This window comes from Olea europaea, chromosome 18 (assembly GCF_002742605.1).
Source record: "Olea europaea var. sylvestris chromosome 18, O_europaea_v1, whole genome shotgun sequence".
NCBI lineage: Eukaryota > Viridiplantae > Streptophyta > Magnoliopsida > Lamiales > Oleaceae > Olea > Olea europaea.
Genome location: NC_036254.1, coordinates 24,854,362 through 24,880,637, shown reverse-complemented (window position 1 = coordinate 24,880,637; position 26,276 = coordinate 24,854,362). Strand labels below are relative to the sequence as shown.

The following is a 26,276-nucleotide window of genomic DNA, read 5'->3' as shown; positions in this document are numbered from 1 at the left end:
GAGAGAAATCATGATTATGGATCTCCTAACTTATCTCATGTTAGCTGCTCAACCACTAGAGGAGGAATTAACCGCAAGAGGATACTTTTACAACAATTGGGAGCGCATGGGCCTAAAATTATAGTCAAATATAAAAATTTGATGTCTCGAAATAAGGATCCGTTGCATTGATTTCTAGGGAAGATTTACATAGAACATGTTCGAGTTTCCACGAGTCGAAACCTTTATCAAATAGTCAAAATGATTACGGCATTATGGACGGAATCAGAATTTTATCTGAATTTCATAAAGCAAGAATAAGTCAGAATAAAGACAAGCAGAGTTTCTCGAGTAGAAAAGCATCATATATATATTCCTCTCTAGTAGGTTAATTCTCGTGACAATAGCGTGAAAGGACTTGAATTGCCTCATTTTGGGATTACCTTGAGTGAATGGCTAAAATATGAGGGTTTCGATACAAACAATGGTATCATCGATTATTTTTTACGCGCCTATATTAGAGATTATCGATGATCACACAGTCAATGATGTTGTCGGCAACAGATGATGCTACTATCACTGATCTTCGATAAAGAAATGTTTTTGCTGATGAAAATTTGTTATTTATCTATTTTTATTTTTTACATAATTTTTCTTTATTTGTAATATAAATGCCCAATAAGATTGTTTTCTAATTATTATTTAATTATCGGCAAAATTTTCTAACATTTGTTATCAATATTGATTATCACCACTAACATAATTTGTAGTTATGTAATTTAATTCAGCTTATTATTATATATGTTTGAAAATTATCACCGGCAGAAAATTCTATTTTTAAAATTTTGAATTATTATCTTGTTAACCGTAAACTTATCACAATTTCTGTCAATAATATTTATTTTTATTTTTATTACTTTATTTTCAACAAAATATTTGTCTGTAATAAAATTTATGAAAATTAGTGCTTTAAATTATAAGAAAAAATTAACATCTTCACCTGATCTACGACTGCCCTAGCTTTTAATTGCATTTTGCTTTGATTTTCTTCAATTGACTGCTGTTTGTGTGCACCAAAATCCAATCAAAATATGGCTTGAAGATTCCAAAGTAAAAACTATTTGAAAATAAAATTCTTAAAATTAGGATCTTTACCAAAATGAAGGGCTATAGACGATTGCTTTGTTTTTTTAAATGTTCAGCCAACTCTTCTTCATACGTTGATTTCAGTTTTATTGCAAGGGCTTAGTGTGCTTATGTTTTATTTGATTTTGATTTTGATTTTGATTTGTTTAATTTAAGTGAATAATTGAATTTAATTACATAATTTGTATTTTTAACCTATGGTGATAGCTGAACTTCCCAAAATTCACTTACAATCAGTAGGTAAAAGTATGTAATTCCATCAGTAATTGATGAAATGAAATTATTAAACTGATAAATCATATAGAAAGTTCAACTAGCAAATCTTGCATTAATGAATAGAAACTGAACCCACAGGGAATTATCATTACCTGTCATTGTGCAAGTTAATGCTAGAAGATTAAGCGACAAGAAAGATTCTTACATATTCAGCGTGTTTCTTTGTAAAGTTTTCGGAATGGATTTTTCTAGTTGCATAATCGGGGTTAATAACGTCCTCACAGAAGGGGGCTCACAATTTTTTTATTCATCATGGGCCCCCTCCCAAGTGTGTGATTGTCAGCCCCGGTGGTACATGTAGAACTTTCCTTTCGGAGTTATCCTCAGTAGAACATTCTATCTAAACGACTAAACATGTAAAATGTTCAAAAGTTAGGACGAGTTATATTTACAACGAGTCTTGAAAGGCCAGCAAAATTTGCGCACTGTACAACATATGCCGATGGAGAAACATTCCCAAAAACTGTTAACTTCCATTCATCTCCGAAATTTTCGCTGAAATCATTACACATGGAGTTGCAAAATAAAGTTTACACAATGACAAATTCACATAATCTTCAATCTAATATTGATCTACAAGTTTTGTTACCTCATCATTTCACAATACAAAAAATAAAATTGACATGCTAACTGAAAAGGTAAATATTCAACAATAGCCATATTCTACAGACTAAGACACCTTTTCAAGGCAGAAGTTCAAAATTGTATCTCGCCTGGAGATCACCATCTAAGCGAGAAGCAATTCCAGCACCACTCCTCTCAGTCTTCCGCTTCTCGTATTCTACATCATCTGTAGGCAACTCATACCTACAAACTGGGCAAGTATTCCTAATCTTGAGCCACGGCAAAATGCAGTCCCCATGATAAAGATGACAACAAGGCATTCGAGTAACCTTCTCCCCAATTGCAACCTCGTCCTTACAAACTGTGCAGACAACCGAATCATTATTTTCCCCCACTTCCTCTTTTGTCAACTCCACCAAAGGTAGATTCTCTACCACGGATTTCGCAGCAGGTGGACTACCCTTTATCGCATTCCCATTCTCCACCAATTGCCCGAAAAGGGTACCATATTCCACTGTCAATATATAATCTGAAAGGTCAAGGCGAGGAACTTCATTCCCATCATTATGTTCTTCCCGGCTCTCAAAATCAAAATGCATGTCCAAATTATTCACAGCCAAGAGTATTTCCCACTCAATATTCCTCTCTTCTCGTCCTCCCCCATCACCTAACTGTAGGTTTTCACCTTCTGAGGACGAAAAATCTGAGGAAACTGAGATTTCCTCAATTCTATCAATCACAGAATTCAAATTCTCACTTTCATCAAATTGGATTCTCTCATTTACCTCCTCCCATTCAAACTCTTCCCTTTCATTTTCATTAATGAGATAATTAACCCCAAAGCCATCAAAATTATCATCATTATTGTCAATAAACCCAGAATTCACCCCGAATTCCTCGGAATCAGACTGCGAATCCATACCTACAACCCTAAGCCCCACTGGCGAGGAAACCTCCGCTGCTGACACCAGAGCAGGTCCCAACTCGAATTCCATGCCCAGATCCTCCGAGAGACCCGAATCGAAATCCCAAATCGGGTGGTCTGGAAAATGGGCTTCACGAGACTCGAACAGATCGGTAACAAAGTTCATCTGCTCCTCATCATCCCCATCTTCCTCTCCTCCACAGAAAAAGCAATTCGGGTCCTCCAAGGAATCCGCATATCCAGAAACCCAATTTTCCGGTTCTATATTTAAATCGGAGCAGAAATTGAAGGTATTGTCGTAATCATCATGTATAAAGAAAGAGGGGTTCGCATTATTAGGAGGGGATAATGAATCCAAATCGATGACAAATGGATTGTGCTCAAAGATTTCCTCACCTTCTTCACGGACCCCAGTGGTGGGGTTGGAAATTGGGATTCTGGTTTGCTGTTGCTGCGGTGGTTGGCAGTGGTTGAAGCGGAGGAGATTTGAGACCTCCGCCATGGGAAAATTGAAGAGAAAGTGAAACTTTTTGTTTGCTACATATTGGTCTGGGCAAAAAAACCGTCAAACCACCTAAATCGTCAAATCGAACCGATTCGGTTTGGTTCGGTTCGGTTTAGAGTAGTCAAATGGTTTGGTTTGATTTTTTGTAGACAAAAACCATGTTGGTTTGGTTTGGTTCATGGTTTGAATACCAAAATCGATGGTTAACCGCTCAACCCGCTACAAATCTAAACCATTTTTTTTCTTTTTTAAAAAAGAAGAAGAAGAAGAAGGGTAACTCACAGACAGAGTATGACTGTAGGAATCAAAATAAACATGATAACCAATCCAATCCAAATCCAATAAAATTCCACATTAATTATCAATTTCAATAGTAGTAAAACTAAGGTTTTATTAGCAACTGTAGACTATATTTACGATTCAATCATTCATATCTCCAGAATCATGCAGCATGATGATTAAAAATCATGCAACAAAATGGATATAGGACTTATAATTATTTCATGGAAACTAACTCATAATCAGACTCTCAAGTAATACATTTTCTCTTGCTTTCGTTTTCCTTTTCAGGAAGAAAAGTCAAAAGATAAGGCACCGGAAGTTGATGCTTGATGACGACGAACTTTCGCTATTCTTCTACTTTCCAGAACCTCGTCACTAGCTTTTTTGAAACTTTTTGTTTCTGATTCAAAGGTTTCATCATTATCAAGATCAGGATTATCTCAAGATAGTTGCACTCCGACAGCCCTCTTTTTTGAAGGTTGAAAATTGTTTTCCTCATCCCCCATTGTAAATTAACAAAACAAACTTGAAGGAAAATTTGATTCCTCCACAAGTTGGAAGAAAGTGATCTCTTCAGTTAAAAATATATGACAAAAATCACAAACTAAAAGGACATTATAAACGGAATCAAATGTTGCTTCTTGACCAAACAAATGCTAGGAAAGATATTATAGGATATGAAGCAAATACTTTTGAAGGAGACAAACTATAACGTGAAACTACATGATCTAGATAATCAATTAGCACTCGCCCACAGACATAAACAAGTGAAACTAATCATTAAGTTTGGCAGTTGTTAATTCATTACAGAAAGTATCCAAAGATCATGCGCCAAGCAAAAGAAACACTCATATTTGTAAATCAAACTCAAAAATGGGGGAACAAGGAAAAAAAGAAAGGAAAAAGAAAGAAAAAAGGGAGGAAAAAAAAAAAGAAAAAGAAAAGAGAGAGAACAATGTGTAAGAGTAACATCAATGTTTGCTTGTTCTTTATAAGTTACAATGCAATGTTATTTAAAAGTTAAAACCGAGAAACCAAACCAAACCGAACCGAAGTGATTTGGGTTGGTTCGGTTTAAGAATTAGAGTGGGTTAGTTTTGGTTTTAATTTCACTCAAACCGACTACTTTGGTTTGGTTTTGGGTTTAGGTCAAAACCAACCCAAACCAAACCATGCCCAGGCCTAGCTACATACGCTATAGAACTAGATTGGGGAAGCGACTTTTTTCAAGTCTTTCATTTAGCCCATTGCTACATTCATTTATTTCTAAAAATAATTTTTCTCGCATAATTTTCAATAGCATATTATTCAACAAAATATTATTATATATAAATTTAATTTTTTTAATATTTTAATCACATAAATCAATTTATTATTTCAAATTACATTTTCAAAAGAACACGGAGCTAAAACAAACCCTTAATTTTTTCTTTTTTCTTTTTTCCTTTAATTTGTTTACTTTGGAAACTTAATACTAATTTAATTAGATAAAAATTTAAAAATTAAGGCATGCTAGTTGGAGAATTTTGAGAAGTAGGAATTGCCGAATTGGCTTGTTAAAATTTGGTATATAAAATTATAAGTTGAGTTTGAGTAAGTTATCGAGCTATTAAATATAAAACTTCATCCCATTCTAACTTATTAACATGTATTGATATATGTATAATTTATTTAATATTAGTTTAGAACCTCTCTCACGCTTGCTATAGATTTGTATGAATCTCGATATTAGAAATGTTAAAAATTAGTTCAAGTAAAAGTAGAGTTGTATTATTATTATTTGATAAAAAGTAAATACACGATACTATTTTGCAATTTTTTTTTTACTTAAAGAAGTAAGAAATAAGAATCTCACGTACATGTAATCAAGATGCACAATTTTTTGACAATTGTTATCAATTTTGATATATACACAACAACTGTTGTCCAGAATGTAAAATGTGAATTCACATCCAAAATTACGCCCCCTTTTGAGCGTCATTAATTTTCATTACATTACATTTTATTTTTTTTATCCTATTTTCAACCACACAATCTTCTATAAAATAATATTATACGTAAATAAAAAAAATTTCCTTCTCTTTCAATCACTCATTTTTCAAAAAAAAATACCATTTCATCTATTAATTTTTCTAGGTAATGGGGGCAAAAAAGGGGCTTCATCTCTTGCTCCTCTACAATAGGACAACCTTATAAGGTGATGCTCGAATAGTTCGCCAAGTTTTGGTTCAATAATTCTTAACCGCCAAGCATGATTTCAAAAATCGATGGCTCCTCGTTGCGTAACCCGGCCCTTTCTCGTCCTTCCCAAGCTTCCATTAAATAATTTCGCATCAGTATCCATCTATAGATTTTCCACGGTTACAAAGGCTACCCAACTGCCCTCCATTTACAGAAAGACATTTTCCCATATATTTCAAGGATGCTCCAGCCAAAGAGCACTAGACCCGGGCAAACAGGCCCATGCTCGAATTATAATATCCGGGTTCAAACCCACGATTTTTGTCACCAATTGCTTGATTCAAATGTACATCAGATGTTGCCGTTTGGATTGTGCTAATAAAGTGTTCGATCAAATGTCTCAACGTGACACAGTTTCGTGGAACGCCATGATTTTTGGATATTCGATTAGTGGGAAGATGGGTGTGGCGCAGGCTTCTTTTGATATGATGCCTGAGAAGGATGTGATTTCGTGGAATTCTCTGATATCTGGGTACTTACAGAATGGGAATTATTTAAAGGCAGTTGAGATTTTTGCAGTAATGCGGAGAGAGGATTTTTTTTACGATGAGACCACTTTTGCTGTTATTTTAAGAGCATGTTCAGGTTTAGAAGATAATGTTTTGGGGGTTCAGGTACATGGGATTGTAGTCAAGTTGGGGTTTGATTCTGATGTGGTAACAGGGAGCGCAATTTTAGATATGTATGGCAAATGCAAGAGGTTGGATGAGTCGCTGTGTTTTTTTGATCAAATGCCGGAGAGAAATTGGGTTTCTTGGAGTGCATTGATAGCAGGTTGTGTGCAGAATGACGAACCTGTGGGTGGGATAGAGCTGTTCAAAGAGATGCAAAGAGTGGGAGTTGGGGTAAGTCAATCTACATATGCAAGTGTTTTCAGGTCTACTGCAGGTTTAGCAGCTTTAAGGTTGGGTTCTCAATTGCATGGTCATTCGTTGAAGAACAATTTTGGCGTTGATGTCATTGTAGGAACTGCCACATTGGACATGTATGCAAAGTGTAACAATTTAGATGATGCGAGGAAGGTGTTCAATTTGTTGCCAAACCATAACTTGCAATCTTATAATGCGTTAATTACTGGATATGCTAGATGTGATCGTGGATTCGAAGCTTTACAATTATTTTTGCACTTGTTGAAGGCTGGTCTTGGTTTTGATGAAATAAGCCTATCAGGTGCATTTAGTGCCTGTGCAGTGATTAATGGATTTCTAGAGGGAATTCAAGTACATGGATTGGCAACAAAGACACCTTTCCAGTCTAATGTTTGTGTAGGTAATGCCATTTTGGATATGTATGGAAAATGTGGATCACTGGTTGAAGCTCGGTGTGTATTCGACAGAATGAAAACAAGGGATGCTGTCTCTTGGAATTCAATAATTGCCTCTTGCGAACAGAACAAATGTGAGGAGGAAACTCTATTGCTATTTACTTGGATGCTTCAGTCAAGGATGGAGCCGGATGAATTCACTTATGGCAGTGTTTTAAAAGCTTGTGCAGGTAGGCAAGCTCTGAATTCTGGAAGGGAGATCCATGGTAGAGTTATCAAGTCCGGAATGGGGTTGGACACATTTGTTGGGATTGTTCTAGTGGATATGTACTGCAAGTGCTCGGTGATAGAAGATGCAGAGAAACTTCATCACAGAATGGAGGAACAGACAACAGTTTCATGGAATGCAATCATGTCTGGGTTCTCATCTCATGAACAGAGTGAGGGAGCTCAGATTTGCTTTTCTAAGATGTTAGAAATGGGTGTCAAACCCGATAATTTCACATTTGCCACAATTCTCGATTCTTGTGCTAATCTAGCAACTGTAGGTCTTGGGAGGCAGATCCATGCTCAAATCATCAAGCAGGACTTGCAATCAGATGTGTACATCAACAGCACTCTAGTTGACATGTATTCAAAATGTGGAAACATGCAGGATTCTAGGTTGATGTTTGATAAATCACCTAATCGTGATTTTGTGACATGGAATGCTATGGTTTGTGCCTATGCTAACCATGGACTTGGTGAAGAAGCTTTACAAATTTTTGAGAAAATGCAGATTCAGAATGTAAGACCAAATCACGCAACTTTTGTGGCAGTTCTTCGTGCTTGTGCGCATATTTGTCTTGTTGAGAGAGGGTTGTTCTACTTCAACTCTATGCAAACTGACTACGGATTAGATCCACAGTTGGAACATTACTCGTCTATGGTGGATATACTTGGCAGATCAGGTCAAGTTACTGATGCTCTGAAGCTTATTGAAGAAATGCCGTTCGAGGCTGATGATGTAATTTGGAGAACCCTGCTTAGTATTTGCAGGATGCATGGGAATGTCGAGGTGGCAGAAAAAGCAGCAAGTTCTCTTCTGCAATTGGACCCTGAGGACTCTTCGGCCTATGTTCTTCTATCGAATATTTATGCTGATGCAGAGATGTGGACAGAGGTTTCAAATATGAGGAAAGTGATGAGGTATAGTAGGCTGAAAAAAGAACCAGGCTGCAGCTGGATTGAGGTCCTGTCGGAGGTACATATGTTTCTCGCCATGGACAAAGCTCATCCAAGATGTAGAGAGATATATGAGAACCTAGATATACTAATTAGTGAGATGAGATTGGCCGGATATGTGTCTGATAGCAAGTTTATGATATGTGATATAGGGACAGAAGATGGGCAGCAAGAACTGCATCCTGCATATGCAGTCTCTTGTTTTTGAGGCATTCTACAAATTAAAGTTTGAGAGCCTTTTCGAGTATATTAAAATCCTATTGGTTCTCCCTCCAATTAGAAGGAAGTTTGACTTGGATTATCTTGGTTCAGTTCAGATTTTTGGTCATGCTATGCGCATTTACAAGTCAATGAGCCAATGGAAGTTAATGATCCTCATGGCTATTCATGTTGCCTTCCAACTGCTAATTTTTTGGCGTTTGAAAGGAGGAGAGAAAATTGGGAACTCCAGGGTAAAAGACAGTAAATTACCACACTTAGTTCCAGTCTCTGAATTCCTCGTTACATTTTGTTTTCTTCTCTGACTGGGTGAATATTTTGCAGACTCGTACACACATCATCAACTGCAATCTGAATGGTGTCAATTGTGGATTGGACACTCCAAAATCAGGTTTTCTGATTCGTGATGTCATCCAGTGGTTTGGCGAGTGCAGCCAATCTCCCAATTGTTGATACCTAGTCTTGGGTAGGGAAGAACCCTGTATTCTCCTTGTGTTGTTATAATGGAAGATTTGCTCGGTTCATACATGGTTTTTCCCCATGTTGGGGTTACCCTGTGAATCTTGTGTGACTTTTTTATTTTCTTGCTGCTGCAATTTAATCTTTTTTGTTTGGCCTGTTTTGGTACACCAGGGAAGATTTGTTCTTGGTGAATGGATCACGAAGGTGTTGAAAAGGAAAAGAGCAACATGAAAGCAAACCTGATAGACACTCTATTACAAGGACTCAACAAAACAAAGCCAGAAAATCATATTCTCTCGCTGCCACATCTAAAACAAATATGTCCAAGTTAACCTACTTCTCAGAGGAACGCACTAAATCTTGTTCAGCCATTGTTAAAATTTCGGCTACACTTTCTACTTGACCCTTGTTTGGTGGGGATTAAAATCAGATTTTTAGTAGATTATAATAACAGTTGATAAAATGTGTAGTTGAAAAGTTGTGAAACTCATGTAATATGTGATTAAAATTAATTGTTGACTTTGATTTAAATTAAAATTTGAATTCTGTCTTTATTTCTGCAGAACTAAAATATCCATCTTTAATGGATTCATCATCCATTTCAAGTCTTTTAGTCGTCTCAAAACCTGAGAAGTGAGAATTATGGAATTCTATGCCAGCGTCTGAATTAATTTTTGTTTTTAATATTTTTGGATATTTTTATTTTTATTTTTCTGACATGAATAAGTTTACTTCCCAACTTAGCTTCTAAGTTCCAACCAAGAAGCTGACTCCGCAATCTTCTATTTTGTGCCATGCACGTGATTTTTCGTTGAACTTGTGTTAACTAGATTGGGCTTAAGTTGTGCCTCAAAGCCCAATGTCCAGTCCGATTGTCAATCCAGCTAAAAGAAATTGGAGAAATTATAATTAGTGGAAATTACAAGAATCCCGACTTTTAAAAATCTCAGTGCAAATATCAGGTAAAATGGTTTTTTATGCACATTTTAGGTACTACATAAGTTCTATTTCATCCCAATCCAATTTGAAACCCTAAAATTCAAATTCAATTCTCGATCTTCTCTCTACAACCCTTTCACTCTCCTCTTCTCTGCCTTCTCTCTTCGAAAGCCAACGACTGTTCAAACTTTGGCGACCGACGGTGAAGGAACTATGCCGACGACCCATTCTCTTCTCTCTCTTCTCCATGCTTTGTCATCGTTTCCATCTATCTATCTTCTCTCTTCGTTTAACTCGGGGTCAATTTCCTTCTTTAATAATTAGGGTTTCACTTTCTATTACTTCGTATGTATTCAATTTCAATAAGCAGGTGAAAACTATGGCAATTTTGTATCTACTTTGTTTCAGATCTTGTGGTGTCTGTGGTGGTGGTTGAAAATGGTGGTGATGCGAATGGGAGTTGATTTTTGGCCGACACGATCTGGTGGTTGATTTTTGGGATCTTTTGGTTTTTGATTCGATAGTTGTGCAATGGTAGCCAGTGGTAGGGTTTGCGGCGTGATTGTGATGTGAATTCTGTGTTTGACTGTTTGTGGAAGCTGATTGTGTTGGTGCGACATGGGTGGTGGTGTTATTATGGTTGGCGGTGTTTGTTAGTGGTGGTGCGTTGTGGATGTTGTGTGCGATAGCGATGGTGGTTGTGGTGGTGCAAGTTGGTGGTTTGGGTTGATTGTCTGTGTTTTATTTTATTTTTTCTTTTTCTTTTTTGTTGGTGATTGATTGTGACCTTAAAATTTGATGACCTGTGACTAAAAAATAATTTGTGACGTCAACGATTTGATTTGTGACCTACAAATTTTTTAATTTGTGACCTCGAAATAATTTGTAACCAATTAATTTGTGACTTATAATTATGAATATGTGATAATTAATTTTTTAACTGTGACTTTATTATATATATTCAATAAATATTTTTAATTAATTAAATACATACCTAAATTTTGAATTTTTAAACTATTTACCTGATTTTTGAAAGGGTATAAAGAATACACTTGATATTTGAATTTTTCCCTAATTATTAATTATTCTCGTGGACGCCATTCCCCGCCAATCTTGAGGTCGGCTTACAGGTTTAATAGTATAAAATTTGCAATTTGGCTTAAATTTCCTTATTTAATTTTCAAATTAATCTCCCTCACCAGTCACGTTATTGTTAATCAGGGCCCACCAATTATACTGTTCATCACAGGCCAGCGCCCGCCTTCACATTTGTCACACCAATTTATACTAAAATATTTCTATTATTATAAAACCTCATCTTCAATTTGGTTTTTATTTATAATCACACTTGTGTCGAGATCGAGATCAAGGTTGAGATTTTATGAAAGATTGTGTGGTTGAAAATAAGAAAAAATAAAATGTAATGAAATGGAAATTAATGGAGACCAAACGCAGGCTAAGTCTCATTTGAGAAAAGTGTAAAATTCAAAATAGAAAATAAATTTTAACTTTTTTTTTTTTTGGTTGAAATTAAATTGTCAATGTCACTCAATGTCTAAAATCTTGGTAGAACTATTATCGATGTTATAAGAATCGGATTGAATTAAACACCAGAAAAATTATAAATTGATTCGAAATTATTGCGGATACATGTATAAAATTGCATCCAAAACCCCTTATGGTTGTAATTTTTATTTTTATTTTTTTCAATACAAGATTCCAAACCCAATTGAGTCAATATATATTTTTAATGGCTTATTAGCACAAAGCATCCCTAAGCATTAATGTGCAATGTTCATACATTTTAAATTTTTGCATTCTCACATCTACTTCTACGTTTCATTGTGTAAAACGTCAATTTCATCCATTTTTATCAAATTTCTCTAATTAAAATTAACATACCTTCCTATTTAAATAAAAAAAAGTTGTTCAAAAAAGTACAAATAAGTCCTAAATAAAATAAATTAAAAAATCAAAAAAATAAAATAAAAAATCATTTTTTTCTTTCCCCCTCTCCTTCTCTCATTCCCACTCTTACCCCTCACCCTCGACAATTCCAAATTCTAGCAATCCCCCAAACCGCAAGTCAAATCCCAACAAATAATTCGCCAATCGATTTTTCCTCGTAAAAGCCATTGAATCTCCAAAGAGCCACTTGATGTTCACAAATTGGCTCCAGTCGATGGTGAGCAATTGGCAGTGCAAAGTGCCTCGATAAATGTGCCGAAACTTCCATGCATTGTTCAGACTGTTATTGATAGCAAGAGTTTGGGGGTACTTTTAAGTTTGACCCAGTCAAAGGGAGGAAATTCCACTTTGACTTTGAAAATCATGAATATTATCACATTGGCCTCTTGAATGTTAAAAGACAATAATGCCCTTTAATGTATTATACAATTACAAAACAATGTATTGTTGAAAAGACTTTACTACCCTTTTAGTTAATAATTGAAAACCAAACACTTCCCTACTTATAAAACTTCAAAATGAGCTTCCAAAACAAAAAAAAAACTCTCATCTTTCATTTACTTGAACCTCAACATCTCAAAAAACGTTCGAACGCTAAAGCCGAAATTTTTTTTCATATCAATTTCTTCAAATCGGTAAGTATATTTACGCATGTTTAATTTCTTTTTCAGTAAATTAGAATACGTTTGAATAGAGAAAATTTATTTCAACATAGTAATAGTTAGTAATAATTTTTTTTAGCAGATCGAACGTATGAAATTTTTTTTTGAATAGATCTATAATTTTTTTCTCCTACGTAATGCGAAAGACAGAAAAGCAGTCGGCTGTTTGGCTTGTTTAACAGCCAAACAGTCATGTGACTGTGGGCTGTTAAACAGCCAAATAGTCACGTGACTGTTGGTTGTTTAACAGCCAAGAGTAGGCTGTTAACAGTCGACTATCTGTTGACAGCCAACTGTTGGCACTGATTTTTATTGGCAATGCATTATTTTTTCTTATAATTAATAAATGAAGTCGATTAAATTCATTTACTCATGCAGATATGATAATCCCGTCTGTTATTTCGGTGATTCGAATTGAATAAAAATAATCGGTGGGAATGGAGATGGACGAGTGACATACGTGGTTGTATTGCAATTCCCATAACAGAGAGTACACCATATTTAGAAATGTACCACGATTTGTAAAATAAGCTGAATGTCGATCAATCTCAATACGATATGCAATTGAGATATCTATTCAACGGTTATGGGGATTCATCCATTCCGATGCCACCGGTATTTGTTACTAATGATGCTGAATTGAATTATCTATTAGAATTGAATAAAATGCATCGGACTCCGACTATTCTTGGTGTGACTTTAATTACGAAGGATGTTATCGAAGGTGAACGCGAAGATTCAGATAGGGCGGATAACAATAATCGAGGTTTTTGGGAGACAGTGGAGATAGTTCCTGCGAATGATGTGGTTATTCCTGAGACAGTTGCTTTTGATCGTGATATCGCTGTTACGAGCAGAATTTCGTCGACGGTTGAAGACAATGAGAATATAAACGAGTTTACAAATGAGAATTTGATTACTTTATCCTGACAGAGACATGAGCCGGGTGGGAGCTCACAGGTTGGAGCAAGTGGACCGTCCTCCAATTCTTCCCGTGTGGCTTCCAATTATGAGGACTTGTATGTTAAGCAACTGTTTGAAACCAAGAAAGATTTGCAGGAAGTTGTGCACCGGGTGGCATTAAAATATAACTTTGAGTTCAAGGTAAAGAAATCAAACAAATCATTGTTGACAGTTGCTTGCGTCAAAGGTAATTACAATTGGCGCTTGAGAGCAACTAAGATAGATACGAATGAGTGCTTCATAATTCGCAAGTATTCACGGGAATATACTTGCGAAGTGGGAATTTTTCGAAACGATTACAGGCAAGTTCGAGCATGGTTTATTGGTCGACAGATAATGCACAAGTATCAGGATCCACAGACAATCTACAGACCTTCGGACATCATTAACGACGTCCGTCAACAGTATGGAGTGGTCATGAGCTACCAAAAAGAGTGGAAGATCAAAGAATGTACGTTGGAGGATTTAATGGGATTGGCTGAGGAGAGCTATGCTAAATTGGCCAGGTATTGCCATAACATGGGAAGAACTAATCCTGGCACGACATTTTTTATTGAGACGGGGAGCAATAATTGTTTTAAGTATTTCTTCATGGCTCTCGGACAATGTATTCGGAGTTTTCAAAATACAATGCGACCCGTAATTTTAGTTGATGATACAACTCTGAAAGCTAAATATCAAGACAAATTAATTATTACTACATGTCAAGATGCCAATATCCAAATTTACCCTATTGCATTCGGCATAGTCGATAGCGAGAATGATCTGTCCATGCGTTGGTTCTTTTCGAAACTGAGGGAAGTGATTGGGGAAGTCGAAGACCTTACCTTTGTAACCGATCGGGGGACAGTCTATAATAAACGGTATCGCTAAAGATTTTTCAGAGGCACATCACGGGTATTGCATGTACCATATATAAGGTAATTTGTAAATTAGGTATCGGGGCAAAGACATCGTTTCATTGTTCAAGAGAGCAGCCGAAGCTTATAGTGCCGAAGAGTGTAATAAGTTCATATTTGAGATAAGAAGTAAATAATTACCGACGTTGGAGTATCTGAGAACATGGGGATCGAACATTGGGCGCAATTATACTTTCCAGGACGTCGATACAACATGATGATGTCGAATAAAGCGAAATCTCTTAATGCATTGTTTAAGAAGGATCGAGAGTTACCAATTTTCGCAATGATTGAGAACATTCATAACAAGTTGCAACAGTGATTTCATGACCGTCGTGCGGCATCACAGAGTTGCAGTAGCGTACTGACTCCAGCTCAAGAGGAGAAACTCTTTAAGGCACCAGAGGTTGCGAGGAAGTGGAATGTGAAAGCACTAGATGAGTTTCACTTCTTCGTACAATGTGCACGTAATACGGCATATATGGTCGACTAGAATGATAACACATGCACTTGTGCGAGATTTCAGTTGGAGAGTTTTCCATGTGAGCATGCAGTTGCGATGGCCATGTATCGAGGTTTTGCAGCGAGAACGTTATGCTCTTTGTATTATACGACTGAGTCTTGGAGAACAGCATATGCAGAGACTATATTTCCTCTGCCGAATGAAACAGAGTGGGAAGTTCCAGAGCACATTCTCTCGTTTAATGATTTGTTGCCACCAGCAGCTGAACCGCGTGGTCCTGGACGTCCAAGTACATCTAGAATACCATCTATCGGAGAGTTTCCTCAACCGCGTAGGTGTGGCAGATGCAGAGTAATAGGGCATACTCGACAATTTTGTACCAGTCAAATTTCCCTAAATGACAATTAGACAGGTACGTTCAATATTTGTTCAATGTTCTATATTTATTCTTGATAAACGGTATTTACAATAATTCATAAGGAAAAATTAGTTCCATTCTCAGCATATGTGTAAAATAACAAAAAATCAACTTACAGAAAAATAATTATATATATTGAACACAAATTTACAATTATTTCATAATAAAAATAATAATTACATTTACAATGTGAATGTCATATACACCGAACACAAATTTACAATTATTTCATAATTACAAAAAATAATTAAATTTACAATTCGAATGTTACATATATTTAATACAAATTCACAGGTCACCGTTAAATTCGAACAAAGCACATGCTAACTTCTTTCTCCAGTTCTGCATCCACGATTGATTGATTCCATCAACCTTATGTCCTATATTTAAAAATTCAACGTACTTAATGACAAATATGCCGCAGTCGCTGCTATAATTGAACAAGAATGGATCAGTTCAGTATTGTGTAGCTAAAACTCTAAATCTGAAAGATGAAAATAACAAAGTTCAAACACTTACCTTACGGACTGTCGCGATGTTGTCATGTTCCGAAGAATCTGCAATCTGTTCTGTACAGTCATTCCCGCTTGTCTGGCCATCATAGGAATAATTACAGCTACGGACTCCAAGTTTTACTCCAACTGGCCTTGCGTCAAACATGAATGATCTGGGTTGTACACATATATAGTCGTGTAAAAAAAAACGATCTCCAGCGTAACTTAGTGCCTATTGATGCACGCTGGAATGTACATGTGTACAACCCTCCCATGATTTTCCTCCGACACTCGACGACAATCCTATGACCCACTCGAGCATATATTCTGGCACCGTGTACTCGTTACCCATAAGTTGGAGCGACTGATACTCTATGGTAACGGCATGCAGGAACTCGGTGTTTAATATGACTCGACCATGGACGTCAAATGATTTTGGATGTCTCTGAGCTCGATCTCGCAGCAAGTTCATGGCCAGGTCTATGTGCTGCATCAAGAAACACCAAAAAATTATTTGTTATTCATTTAATAAACACAAAGTGACGTATACATACAAAACACGAAATGAATAGTTCACTTACATCGTCGGCGAGCCAAGCTCCCGAAGTCGTGATATCGTGGAACCACTTGTAAGCTTCCGTGATCGTCCGGTTACCTATCGTGCGGGTAGCTCTAAAAAAATAGAGAAATGTTAAAATAAGCATAGACGAGTTAGCGTACAGTGCTTTATCAAAATCATACAATACTTACCCGGGGATAATTCTCTTCCACTCCGTCTCGAATGCTTTCCACTTGGCATTGTCCACCTCTCTGAATAAGTTCAAGTACGTCCTATCGATGAACATCCTCCTCTTGGCCTCAGCTATGAAGGGGAAAACAACATACTGTGAAGGCACTCTCAACCTCTTGCCGACCACCTGCTCCGTCTCATCAACAGCATGTCTCTTACCCTCAATCACGATGGGCGTCCTCTCGCCCTTCGAGGCCCCTTCTTCCGTTGCCACCTCATCTGTCCCTCCCATCGGGGCCACTCTATCCCCCTCCATAAACAACCAGAATGACTCTAATGTCTTGTCATGCCAAAAATGTGGGTGACCCCCCTCTCCATCACCATCTCTGCCATCCTCTCGATCATCTCCACCATCCTCTCTGTCCCCTCATCGCCTAGCGACTAAATCTCCTCTAAGTGTCGCTACCGCATCCTGAAGGTCGACAACGCAAGACCGTAGCGTTCCAACATCATGGGATAGATCGTCAACCCTCCCTGTCAACTCTCGTCCCATATCGTCGACCCTCCCTGTCAGATAGTCGACATTTTCCGTTAGATCGTCGACCCTCCCGGTTAACTCTCGTCCCCGATCATCGACCCTCTCCATCGACTCTCATCGTAGCGCGCCGACCTCCTCCGCTATAAATCCAGACGGGCATACAAATCATCAATGTGTGTCGGCGATACATGGGGGACGTGTCTGGACGAGGGAGAAGGAGATACCCTCGACGGTGGCGATGCCAATGGTGGCGACGATGCCCTCGACAGAGGTGATGCCAATGGTGGCAACGATACCCTCGGCGGAGGTGATCGTCGATCAGCTGGACCGCCCTCCTGCATAAATAATATTAAAAATTATTAAATAAATTTATACGTCGACGATATTCAATAAATTATATTTAATTCACATACCCAATCTCGGTCCACACTCGGATCAGACATCTGTTCGTCTTCGGTGTGCAGAACACCTACATCCCACACAAGACCCGGAGCCTCCTCCTCCATTGACGACATCAACTCAGGTATGACTTCAAGCTGACATAGACATGTGAACTAGTTAACGATAATGTAAACAGATTTAAACTACGTATAATGTAAATCACAAATGCATAATACATACCTGAGGATCGTCGAGGAGGGCCGATAACTGTTTCCCAGTGGGACATCCCTCCGATCGCGACGATCTCTAATGATGCATTTGAGGGCATCGTGTCTCCCCTCGCTTCGCGAAACGGGCTCCCAGTGCAGGGACTGTCTTATACACCCAAATCTGCAACACATACACTTATTATGCATAAATGTAATATACTAAAACTTTAACTTTAATTATATTAAACATTTACCTACACCGCTAAGGGCAACCCATATGTATCGTATTTACGCGACCCCCTGGGCCTCGAGTGTAATCTGGTGAAGACATGTATGGTGTCTTCGTAGCATCTCTAGCCCCATGGATAGTTGTTGAACGCATCAATGTCGTCAACAACTTCCAAATGAAAAATGTCGATGACAGTCTTCTTGTGATGACACCTCATCACACTCTCGAGGATATAGACCAACCCAAGCTTCAATCTATCTAGCATCTGGTCGCACCCCCTAATCGCGACCATCAACTCGGGTAGATGCACTGACCCATGTCCCTGGAAGTACGTCTCGTATAGCCTATTGCTTCTCTCAATAGCTGTATCGTCGCCCGTAATCCTCAGTCTAGTGATCAAGCTAAACTCATAAATCGAGAAACTGACGACCTTGCCCCGAGGTCGAAGTGGAGGGAATCGCCATCGATTGACCTCAAAAGTTGACATAGAAGTGCATTGATGATCCGTCTTGAGTACTGCACCTCTCGCATCTGGTACAGTGGCCACAAGAAGGACTGTCGTAGCATATCTCCATGATGATCATCAAGCAGCTCTAACACCGCAGTAAAACGCTCAAAGCTACTGTTCCAAGTAGCTTTCCCCGCCATCCGTTTCAACTCCCCATCTAAATGATACTCCATCCTGCAAAAATTCAAACGTTAGAACATTGAACAATGGATAATAAAGTAACGCATAATCTCAAAAAATCAAGGCAGTCGAATTATAACTATCATACAATACACAAGACATTGACGCTAATAACAAAATAAATTCAATACAAATTTAAAAATTAAAATAATTTAGTTTATCTTGTATATTACATTTGGAAAATATATTTACAAAATTTTTTTTATTAAATACATTTAAAAAAAAATAAAGAATACCAATATTATTTAAATAAAATAGAACAAAATCAAAGATTATTTCATAAAAGAAAAATAAAAGGAACAAAATAAATTTTTAATTTCGGATAACATTATCTATTCAATTATTAAATTATTTAAAAAAAGGAAATTATAAAAAAAATTAACATAATTATTATTTAATCAAATTAATCTTGTAATCATTTGAAAAATATATTTACGAACAAAAAATTTCAAATTAAATACATTTTTAAAAAATTTAGAAAACAAATATATTATCTAAATAAATTTGAAAAAAAAAATCAAAGATTATTTCATAAAAAAAAAATAAAATGAACAAAATAAATTGTTAATTTTAGATAATATTCGATTATTAAATTATATAAATAAGAGACAATTATAAAAATTAAATAAGTAAATAAATAACATAATTATTTAATCAAATAAAAAAATAAATTAATTATAAAAATTGAAAAAATAATAATAATTAAACATTCACTGGACCGACTGTTAACAGTCGGACTGACTGTTTAACAATCGGCCCATGACTGTTAACAATAATTAGGCAGACTGTTAACAGTCGTCGTCTTCCCGCAAGCGAATTCGCCATGTCGACGATGGAGAGGTCCAAAAATTACAAAAAAATTCACATTTTTTACTCCATTCACACCCACAATCTAACAACTTTACATGATGATGAATTTAAACCGAATAAACGTAAAAATAATGAATCTAAAAACTAAAACTTGTAATAATAAACTTCGAGCGCAAAAAACTAACCGGAATAATAGCGTGCAAGTACGGATTGAACGTTGGTGTTTTCGGCTGGTGGTTGAGCGGTCGTTCTTCAAGCAGTTGGCGTCGATTTTCTTCGAAGTTCGGTCGATCGGTCGGTTTGGATTTTTTCTAACAGTCGGTGTATAGTGAAGGGTAAAATCGCTCTTTTACTGTAAACTTATATTTTAATTTTTTTTATTCATTTAATGAGTCAAAGGCCAATGTTAAAATTTGCTACAGTCCAAAGATCATTTCCATGTATTACCTCCAAGAGTTTGAACCGACGGGTCAACCGAGAAGTCAAGCTGGGAGAAAATCAAATCGACACAATCTCGGATTGGGGAATCCCCCATCGTTAAGGTGTCAAAATCTTAGCAAACGAAACAACATTGCTCTCATCCATACCCCTTTTCTCAACATTCTCTGTTACCACGTGCAGCCCACGTGACTGGAGGAAAGGAGACAAATTGTGACAAATGGTTGGTCGGAAAATGGTCCAAAAGGAAGGATACGATAAGGTTTGGACAGGAAATCAAAAGGGTTTTAAAAGCAAAATGTTGTAATTTTTGATTAGTGTGAAGTGTTTCAGGTGACTTTGAGGAAAGTAGTACACACGAGAATTGACATTGGCGATATGAAAGGAGAAGCCCGTGGTGGCATGCCAGATCGCAGGGTCCATTTGGGCGGAGGAGGTCGACATTGCTGGTAATGGAGCGTTTTGTATGTATGGGTTTGGGTTTTGGGTCGGAGGTTATATATTGGTCCGTGGGGGTAGGGTGAGAGGGGAGTGACGTCTGTGTGCGGGGAATTAATTGTTCCAATGGTTACTGAACTTAGTTACATGTCTTTAATTGGTCACTGAGGTTTAAAATGTCGAGTTTTGATTACTGAATTTAGGTCCATGTCTTCAATTCTTTATTGAAATTTAAAATGTCGAGTTTTGGCAATTGAACTTTAAAAAATGTTATACATTACTCACTGTAAACTCGATATTTTTCAAAGTTAAACAGTTATACAAGTGAGTAACGTATGACATTTTCTAAAGTTCGGTGATCAAAACTCAATATTTTAAATTTTAGTGAGCTATCGAAAACATGTACCTAAGTTCGGTGACCAAAACTCGATATTTTAAATTTTAGTGGCTAACCAAAGATATGGACCTTAGTTTAGTTACCATTGGAATAACTAACTCGTGTGCCAATATGTTGATTTTTCTTTTCATTTTTGATTTTTTTAATTTAATTTATTTGGGATTTATTTGTACTTTTTTTAAAAAATTAGAGGTATGATTGCAAATTATTCTTTATTTTTCTTTTCTTTTTTGTTTTATTTAAATAGGATGATATATTTGTCATTTCATAATTCTTAATTGACAAAATTGGATAAAAATTGATGAAAATTTCATTTTTTACAATAAAACGTGGAAATAGAGGTGAAAATGTAAAAAATTGAAACGTAGAAACCTTTTGCACACTAAAGATCAAAAGCATGGACATTTTGTACTAAGAAGCCATTTTTTAATGAGTAATGTTGTTTAGTCTTATTGGGATTACAATCCCAATCTCGATAACACTAAGTAATATGTTGAATGAAATGTGAAATCACTGACTTATTTAATTTTACTTATCATTTAATATCACATTAATAAAAAGTTCACATTTTCATTTAACCTATTATTCAGTGACAATTAGATTGAGACTAAGTAGCATTATTTTTGTTTAATTACTCCCACACATTTCTTTCCTTTAAAAGATAAAAATACACAAAAGTTATATAATAAAAAAAATAAAGATTTATATCCACACCACCACTATCTGAAGGCTGCCTTTGGCGGGTTATCTGTACGGACCCGCCAAAACAACGATGACAATGACACCAATGGTTGTCCTTCCTTCGTCCGTACAAAACTTGCTCGCCCTTCGTATTTTCAGGCAATTTTCTCAAATTTACTGCAAGAATATTTACCGTGGTTGGTGCAGAATTTTGTGGGCTTGATTTTTCTTCAAGTATTAATACTGAAAACTGTACGTATAATGGCAACAAGTTTCCATTATTAATTACACATTCGTCAAACACGTTGCGTGAACCATTCTTTCTCTATTTTCCTTCCCGGCTCCCTTATTTGGAGGTGTGCTATTTCTATTTTCCAGGTTTTCTTTGTATTTTGATTTTTCTTAAATTTGAAGCTTAATTTCTTGATAATTGGCAATGATTTTGATTTCTCGTTGAATATCTGTGAATTTGGATAAGAATAGGTATCAGGGCAATTTTGATGTTTTCCTTGAATAAGCCTTTTCTTTGCATATGTTCTTCAATTCTATTGTGAAAACACTAGTTTCCGTGGAAATCATCAGTACCTATTGGTTTTGTTGGAGATTGTTATTATTATTATTTTTTTGGTCAAAGCACTTTGATCGATAAATCAAAGAAATAAGCTCGTGTAATTCTTTAAATAATCATAGTAAATACCGGGTTATCCAGATTTGCCAAGAAGATATTTTTTCTAGAATTTTGACACACATTAAATCCAACTTCCTTTTTGCTCAAAGAAATTAAGAGGTTGATCATTTATAAATTCATTTCAGGGATTAATCTTTGCTTCAATAATTTGACAAACTAATTGAAAATGACGATTGGAAGTAAACAAAAAAAATCACAAAAGAGCAAAGAAGTGATTGTGGATGAGAAATCCCCATTGTTGCCTACAAATCATGAGGGAGACAGTGGGTCTGATGAATTCAATGGAGCTTCCTTTAGTGGGGCAGTTTTTAATCTATCGACAACAATTGTTGGTGCTGGAATTATGGCATTGCCTGCAACCATGAAGCTATTAGGACTTATCCTTGGGATTGTCGTGATCATTTTCATGGCATTCTTGACGGAGGCTTCAATTGAGTTTTTGCTAAGGTTTGGTAGGACATCAAAGTCAGTTTCCTATGGAGGTCTTATGGGGGATACATTTGGAAAGTATGGCCGGATGATATTGCAAATATGTGTATTAGTCAACAATGTTGGTGTGCTTGTTGTATACATGATCATAATAGGTACTACGTTCATTTATACATAGAAATTGTCTTCACGGAGGTTCTCAAGTCCTTAATAAACTTATTAGCTTTGTATTTATTAAGGTGATGTGCTTTCTGGAACAACATCAAGTGGAATTCACCATCCTGGTGTCTTGGAAGGTTGGTTTGGAGAGCATTGGTGGAATGGAAGATTTTTTGTTCTTCTTGTGACCACCCTCGCTATATTTGCACCATTGGCCAGCTTGAAGCGAATTGGTGAGTCACTTCTTTTTTGATTTAGTAATTACCAATTGCTTACTGTAATGCCTTCATAATTAAGGTTATGTTAATTAATAATACATAACCATTCTTCGACATGCTAACCAGGATCTACGGATTGGTCATTTGAAATTGCAGGGTAGCGTACACCTTTGGAAATATAATGATTGATGCAATTCTGTGTGTGTGAGATTTCAAGTTTATTTCTCTTCCTGGTGTTAGAAAGATACAAGTGTATGAACCAATATTCCTCCAAGAAAAGATTTCGGGGGCGTTTTTCAGATTTCTTGATTTATTCTTCTCTATATTTTGTTTATAGATTCAGTAATAAAGTATGACTTCTTTCTCCCACTAAATGCTATCTAGAGGATATCATCAAGGAAGAACTTGTCACTGAATAATATTTTTGAAATTCTAATTTATTTTAATCATGCACCTTACATTTGCAGATTCTGCTAGTCATTATTCTTTTCTCCTCCAACTTACCGTTTCACAGTACCAGAAACTGAATGTGCTATTTATTTGTGAATGCAGATTCATTGAGTTATACATCTGCTTTATCAGTTGCACTAGCTGTTGTTTTCCTTGTTATTACTGTGGGCATTACAGTCTTCAAGTTGATAAATGGGACTATTTTGATGCCTAGATTGCTACCTGATGTTACCAGTGTGACGTCATTCTTCAACCTCTTCACTGTAGTTCCTGTTCTTGTCACTGCATACATTTGCCACTACAATGGTATGTAATTCCATATCTGGTCATGAAATTGCTCGTTCAATGGTCTCTCCTTCATTTCAGGATGTTAGGAGCATGAAAACCTATTGCCTGCTGGTCAATTTGATACAAAAAAGTTCTAGTATCTTTCTTTTATGTTTTCTGAAACTTGCTTTTAAATTAAAAGAGAAAGATGATAAAGAAAACTCTTTATGTCCAAAGTTATGCCATATCTGGTAGGAAACAAAATGATATTTTTTGAGTGAAGGGGATGTCTGATGGTTCTAACAATATTATTGAGTAAAACAAATTTCTATCAGATGTGCCTCGAGAATTAGAAAGACAAAGACATTTTGGTTATCTGGACGATCCTAGCATTAACTTGTAAAGAGAAACGTTTACACCTATATCCACCTGCCTTTGAACAGATAAGATTCAAATGTACATGAAGGCTAATTGAGGGCCTATCAATGTTTTTTTCCCTCGCTAAGTGAAGTGTTTTCTGTTCTTTGGAAATGTAATACTTTACANGAAGGCTAATTGAGGGCCTATCAATGTTTTTTTCCCTCGCTAAGTGAAGTGTTTTCTGTTCTTTGGAAATGTAATACTTTACATAGCCCTGTCGATTCTGAGAAATTGGAAGTTTTACAGTGCACACAATTGACAATGAACTTGAGGACAACACACAGATCAAAGCAGTTGTGAGAACGTCCCTTGCTCTCTGCTCAAGTGTATATGTATTGACTAGCCTCTTCGGATTCCTCTTATTTGGTGATGCAACACTTGATGATGTACTTGCCAACTTCGATACGGACCTAGGAATTCCATATGGCTCCCTGCTTAATGATGCTGTTCGTGTTAGCTATGCTGCCCACTTGATGCTTGTCTTTCCCATTGTTTTATATCCACTGCGGTTAAACTTAGATGGCCTCCTCTTTCCATCTGCAAGGCCATTGGCTTCAGACAAATTGAGATTTGCATCGCTCAGCACTGGGCTCATCATTATCATCTTTTTGGGTGCAAATTTTATACCCAGCATATGGGATGCTTTCCAGTTCACTGGAGCAACAGCTGCTGTTTGCATCGGTTTCATCTTTCCTGCTGCAGTTATTCTAAAGTATGTTACAGTTTCCTGTATTTTGCTGCTTTTAACTACTGGAAGATACCAAATTAGATTTAGTCTTCTTGCAAGCTTCGACTGTTACTTTCTAAAATACACTCCCTGTTATGTTTTATCCATATTTTGCTTTATCCTTCCTTTATACTAGCAACTACTAATAAACCTTTTGTTTCTTGTTTCTAAAAATTTCTCCTGTTTATTTTGGTATTCTTTTGGTCCATGATCTTGATAAAAAGTAAGTGTTCAATTATTTCTTGTGATGTCAGGGATCGATATGGCATAGCTACAAAGAGGGACAAGATCTTAAGTATTTTCATGATTGTCCTTGCTGTCTTTTCTAATCTGGTGGCTATATATAGCGACGCCTATGCCTTGTTGAAGAAGAATCCATCTCATAACGAATGATCTCTTTTGTCAACTCGAGACCTGGAAGTCCTGTATTGAGCAATAATGATAATTTGAGGGTGTATATAAAGCTTTTATTCAGAGAACATGAGGTCTATAAGTCTGCTGAGCCAAGTGTCAATTACACCAACGCTCTACTCAACTTAAATGTTGAGTACCTTTATCTGAAAGTGTATCGAGTTGTATATGCAAACTGGCATGTCTCGTGTCATTGATGATTGTCCTTGCTGTCTTTTCTAATCTGGTGGCTATATATAGCGACGCCTATGCCTTGTTGAAGAAGAATCCATCTCATAACAAATGATCTCTTTTGTCAACTCGAGACCTGGAAGTCCTGTATTGAGCAATAATGATAATTTGAGGGTGTATATAAAGCTTTTATTCAGAGAACATGAGGTCTATAAGTCTGCTGAGCCAAGCGTCAATTACACCAACGCTCTACTCAAACTTAAATGTTGAGTACCTTTATCTGAAAGTGTATCGAGTTGTATATGCAAACTGGCATGTCTCGTGTCATTATGTCATTGTGTGGTCGATGTATGTGAAAATAAATGTATGCCGTGCCGTGGAGGTTATAATAGTTATATGCGTGCGTGTTTGTGTGTATTCTGGTTCCCTAGTTTGGTTTCTACTGGGACAATGTAAATTCTAACAGGACCATTTTGTTCTCCCTACTAGTTGTGTGTCATTTTATGTTTGATATTTTCAGCTTATATCCCAGGTTTTTTACATTAGAATTTCGGGTGATTACTCTCGTGTATATGTAATTTAGTGGATGCATAACTTAACCAAAATAAAATAACACAAGAATATTACCTGGGTAGCATAAATTAGATTTCATAATTTGCAGCTCTGCATTTATCTACCATCATCATCCTTGTCACGTGCATAGTGAACTCCCCTACGAATATGGCGCGACAATATTGCTAACAATTAATTTATGGCCTAAATTATTGGAAAGTGTTGTGTGTGTCGACTTACATTTGAGATTGCCAGCCCATGTGAGGGGGGGCTGCCCCGGGGACCGTGTGGGTTGTCCCGGGGGACTAGTGTATAACTCTGAAAATCTAAGATATAAAAAGGAAGGAGTCAT

At 36.5% G+C, this 26,276-nt stretch overlaps 3 protein-coding genes across 9 annotated transcripts; 2 read left to right on the top strand and 1 right to left on the bottom strand.

Annotated features, from left to right (window-relative positions):
• Positions 1–1,838: 1,838 nt before the first annotated feature.
• On the bottom strand, positions 1,839–3,464 carry LOC111367897. Its single transcript, XM_022989003.1, has one exon. The coding sequence runs from the start codon at positions 3,390–3,392 to the stop codon at positions 2,085–2,087; it is 1,308 nt and encodes a 435-aa protein (XP_022844771.1). The 5' UTR covers positions 3,393–3,464; the 3' UTR covers positions 1,839–2,084.
• A 2,377-nt stretch (positions 3,465–5,841) lies between these two features.
• Positions 5,842–9,571, top strand: LOC111367896 (pentatricopeptide repeat-containing protein At3g02330, mitochondrial). Of its 3 annotated transcripts, none has more exons than XM_022989002.1 (3): positions 5,842–8,858; positions 8,950–9,091; positions 9,259–9,571. In XM_022989002.1, the coding sequence occupies exon 1, from the start codon at positions 5,945–5,947 to the stop codon at positions 8,612–8,614; it is 2,670 nt and encodes an 889-aa protein (XP_022844770.1). In that variant the 5' UTR covers positions 5,842–5,944; the 3' UTR covers positions 8,615–8,858; positions 8,950–9,091; positions 9,259–9,571. The 3 variants fall into 3 exon arrangements, with proteins under 3 accessions (XP_022844770.1, XP_022844769.1, XP_022844768.1); XM_022989001.1 differs by having other exon boundaries at positions 5,842–8,868; XM_022989000.1 differs by having other exon boundaries at positions 5,842–9,091.
• An 11,899-nt stretch (positions 9,572–21,470) lies between these two features.
• Positions 21,471–25,912, top strand: LOC111367895 (amino acid transporter AVT6A-like). Of its 5 annotated transcripts, XM_022988995.1 has the most exons (7): positions 21,652–21,788; positions 22,246–22,704; positions 22,789–22,941; positions 23,479–23,682; positions 24,310–24,775; positions 25,045–25,123; positions 25,428–25,912. In XM_022988995.1, exons 2-7 carry the CDS (start codon positions 22,287–22,289, stop codon positions 25,485–25,487), a joined length of 1,380 nt encoding a protein of 459 aa, XP_022844763.1. In that variant the 5' UTR covers positions 21,652–21,788; positions 22,246–22,286; the 3' UTR covers positions 25,488–25,912. The 5 variants fall into 5 exon arrangements, with proteins under 5 accessions (XP_022844767.1, XP_022844766.1, XP_022844763.1 ...); XM_022988999.1 differs by lacking the exons at positions 21,652–21,788; positions 25,428–25,912 and adding an exon at positions 21,471–21,591 and having other exon boundaries at positions 25,045–25,404; XM_022988998.1 differs by lacking the exon at positions 25,428–25,912 and having other exon boundaries at positions 21,471–21,684; positions 25,045–25,404.
• The last annotated feature ends 364 nt before the right edge of the window (positions 25,913–26,276 follow it).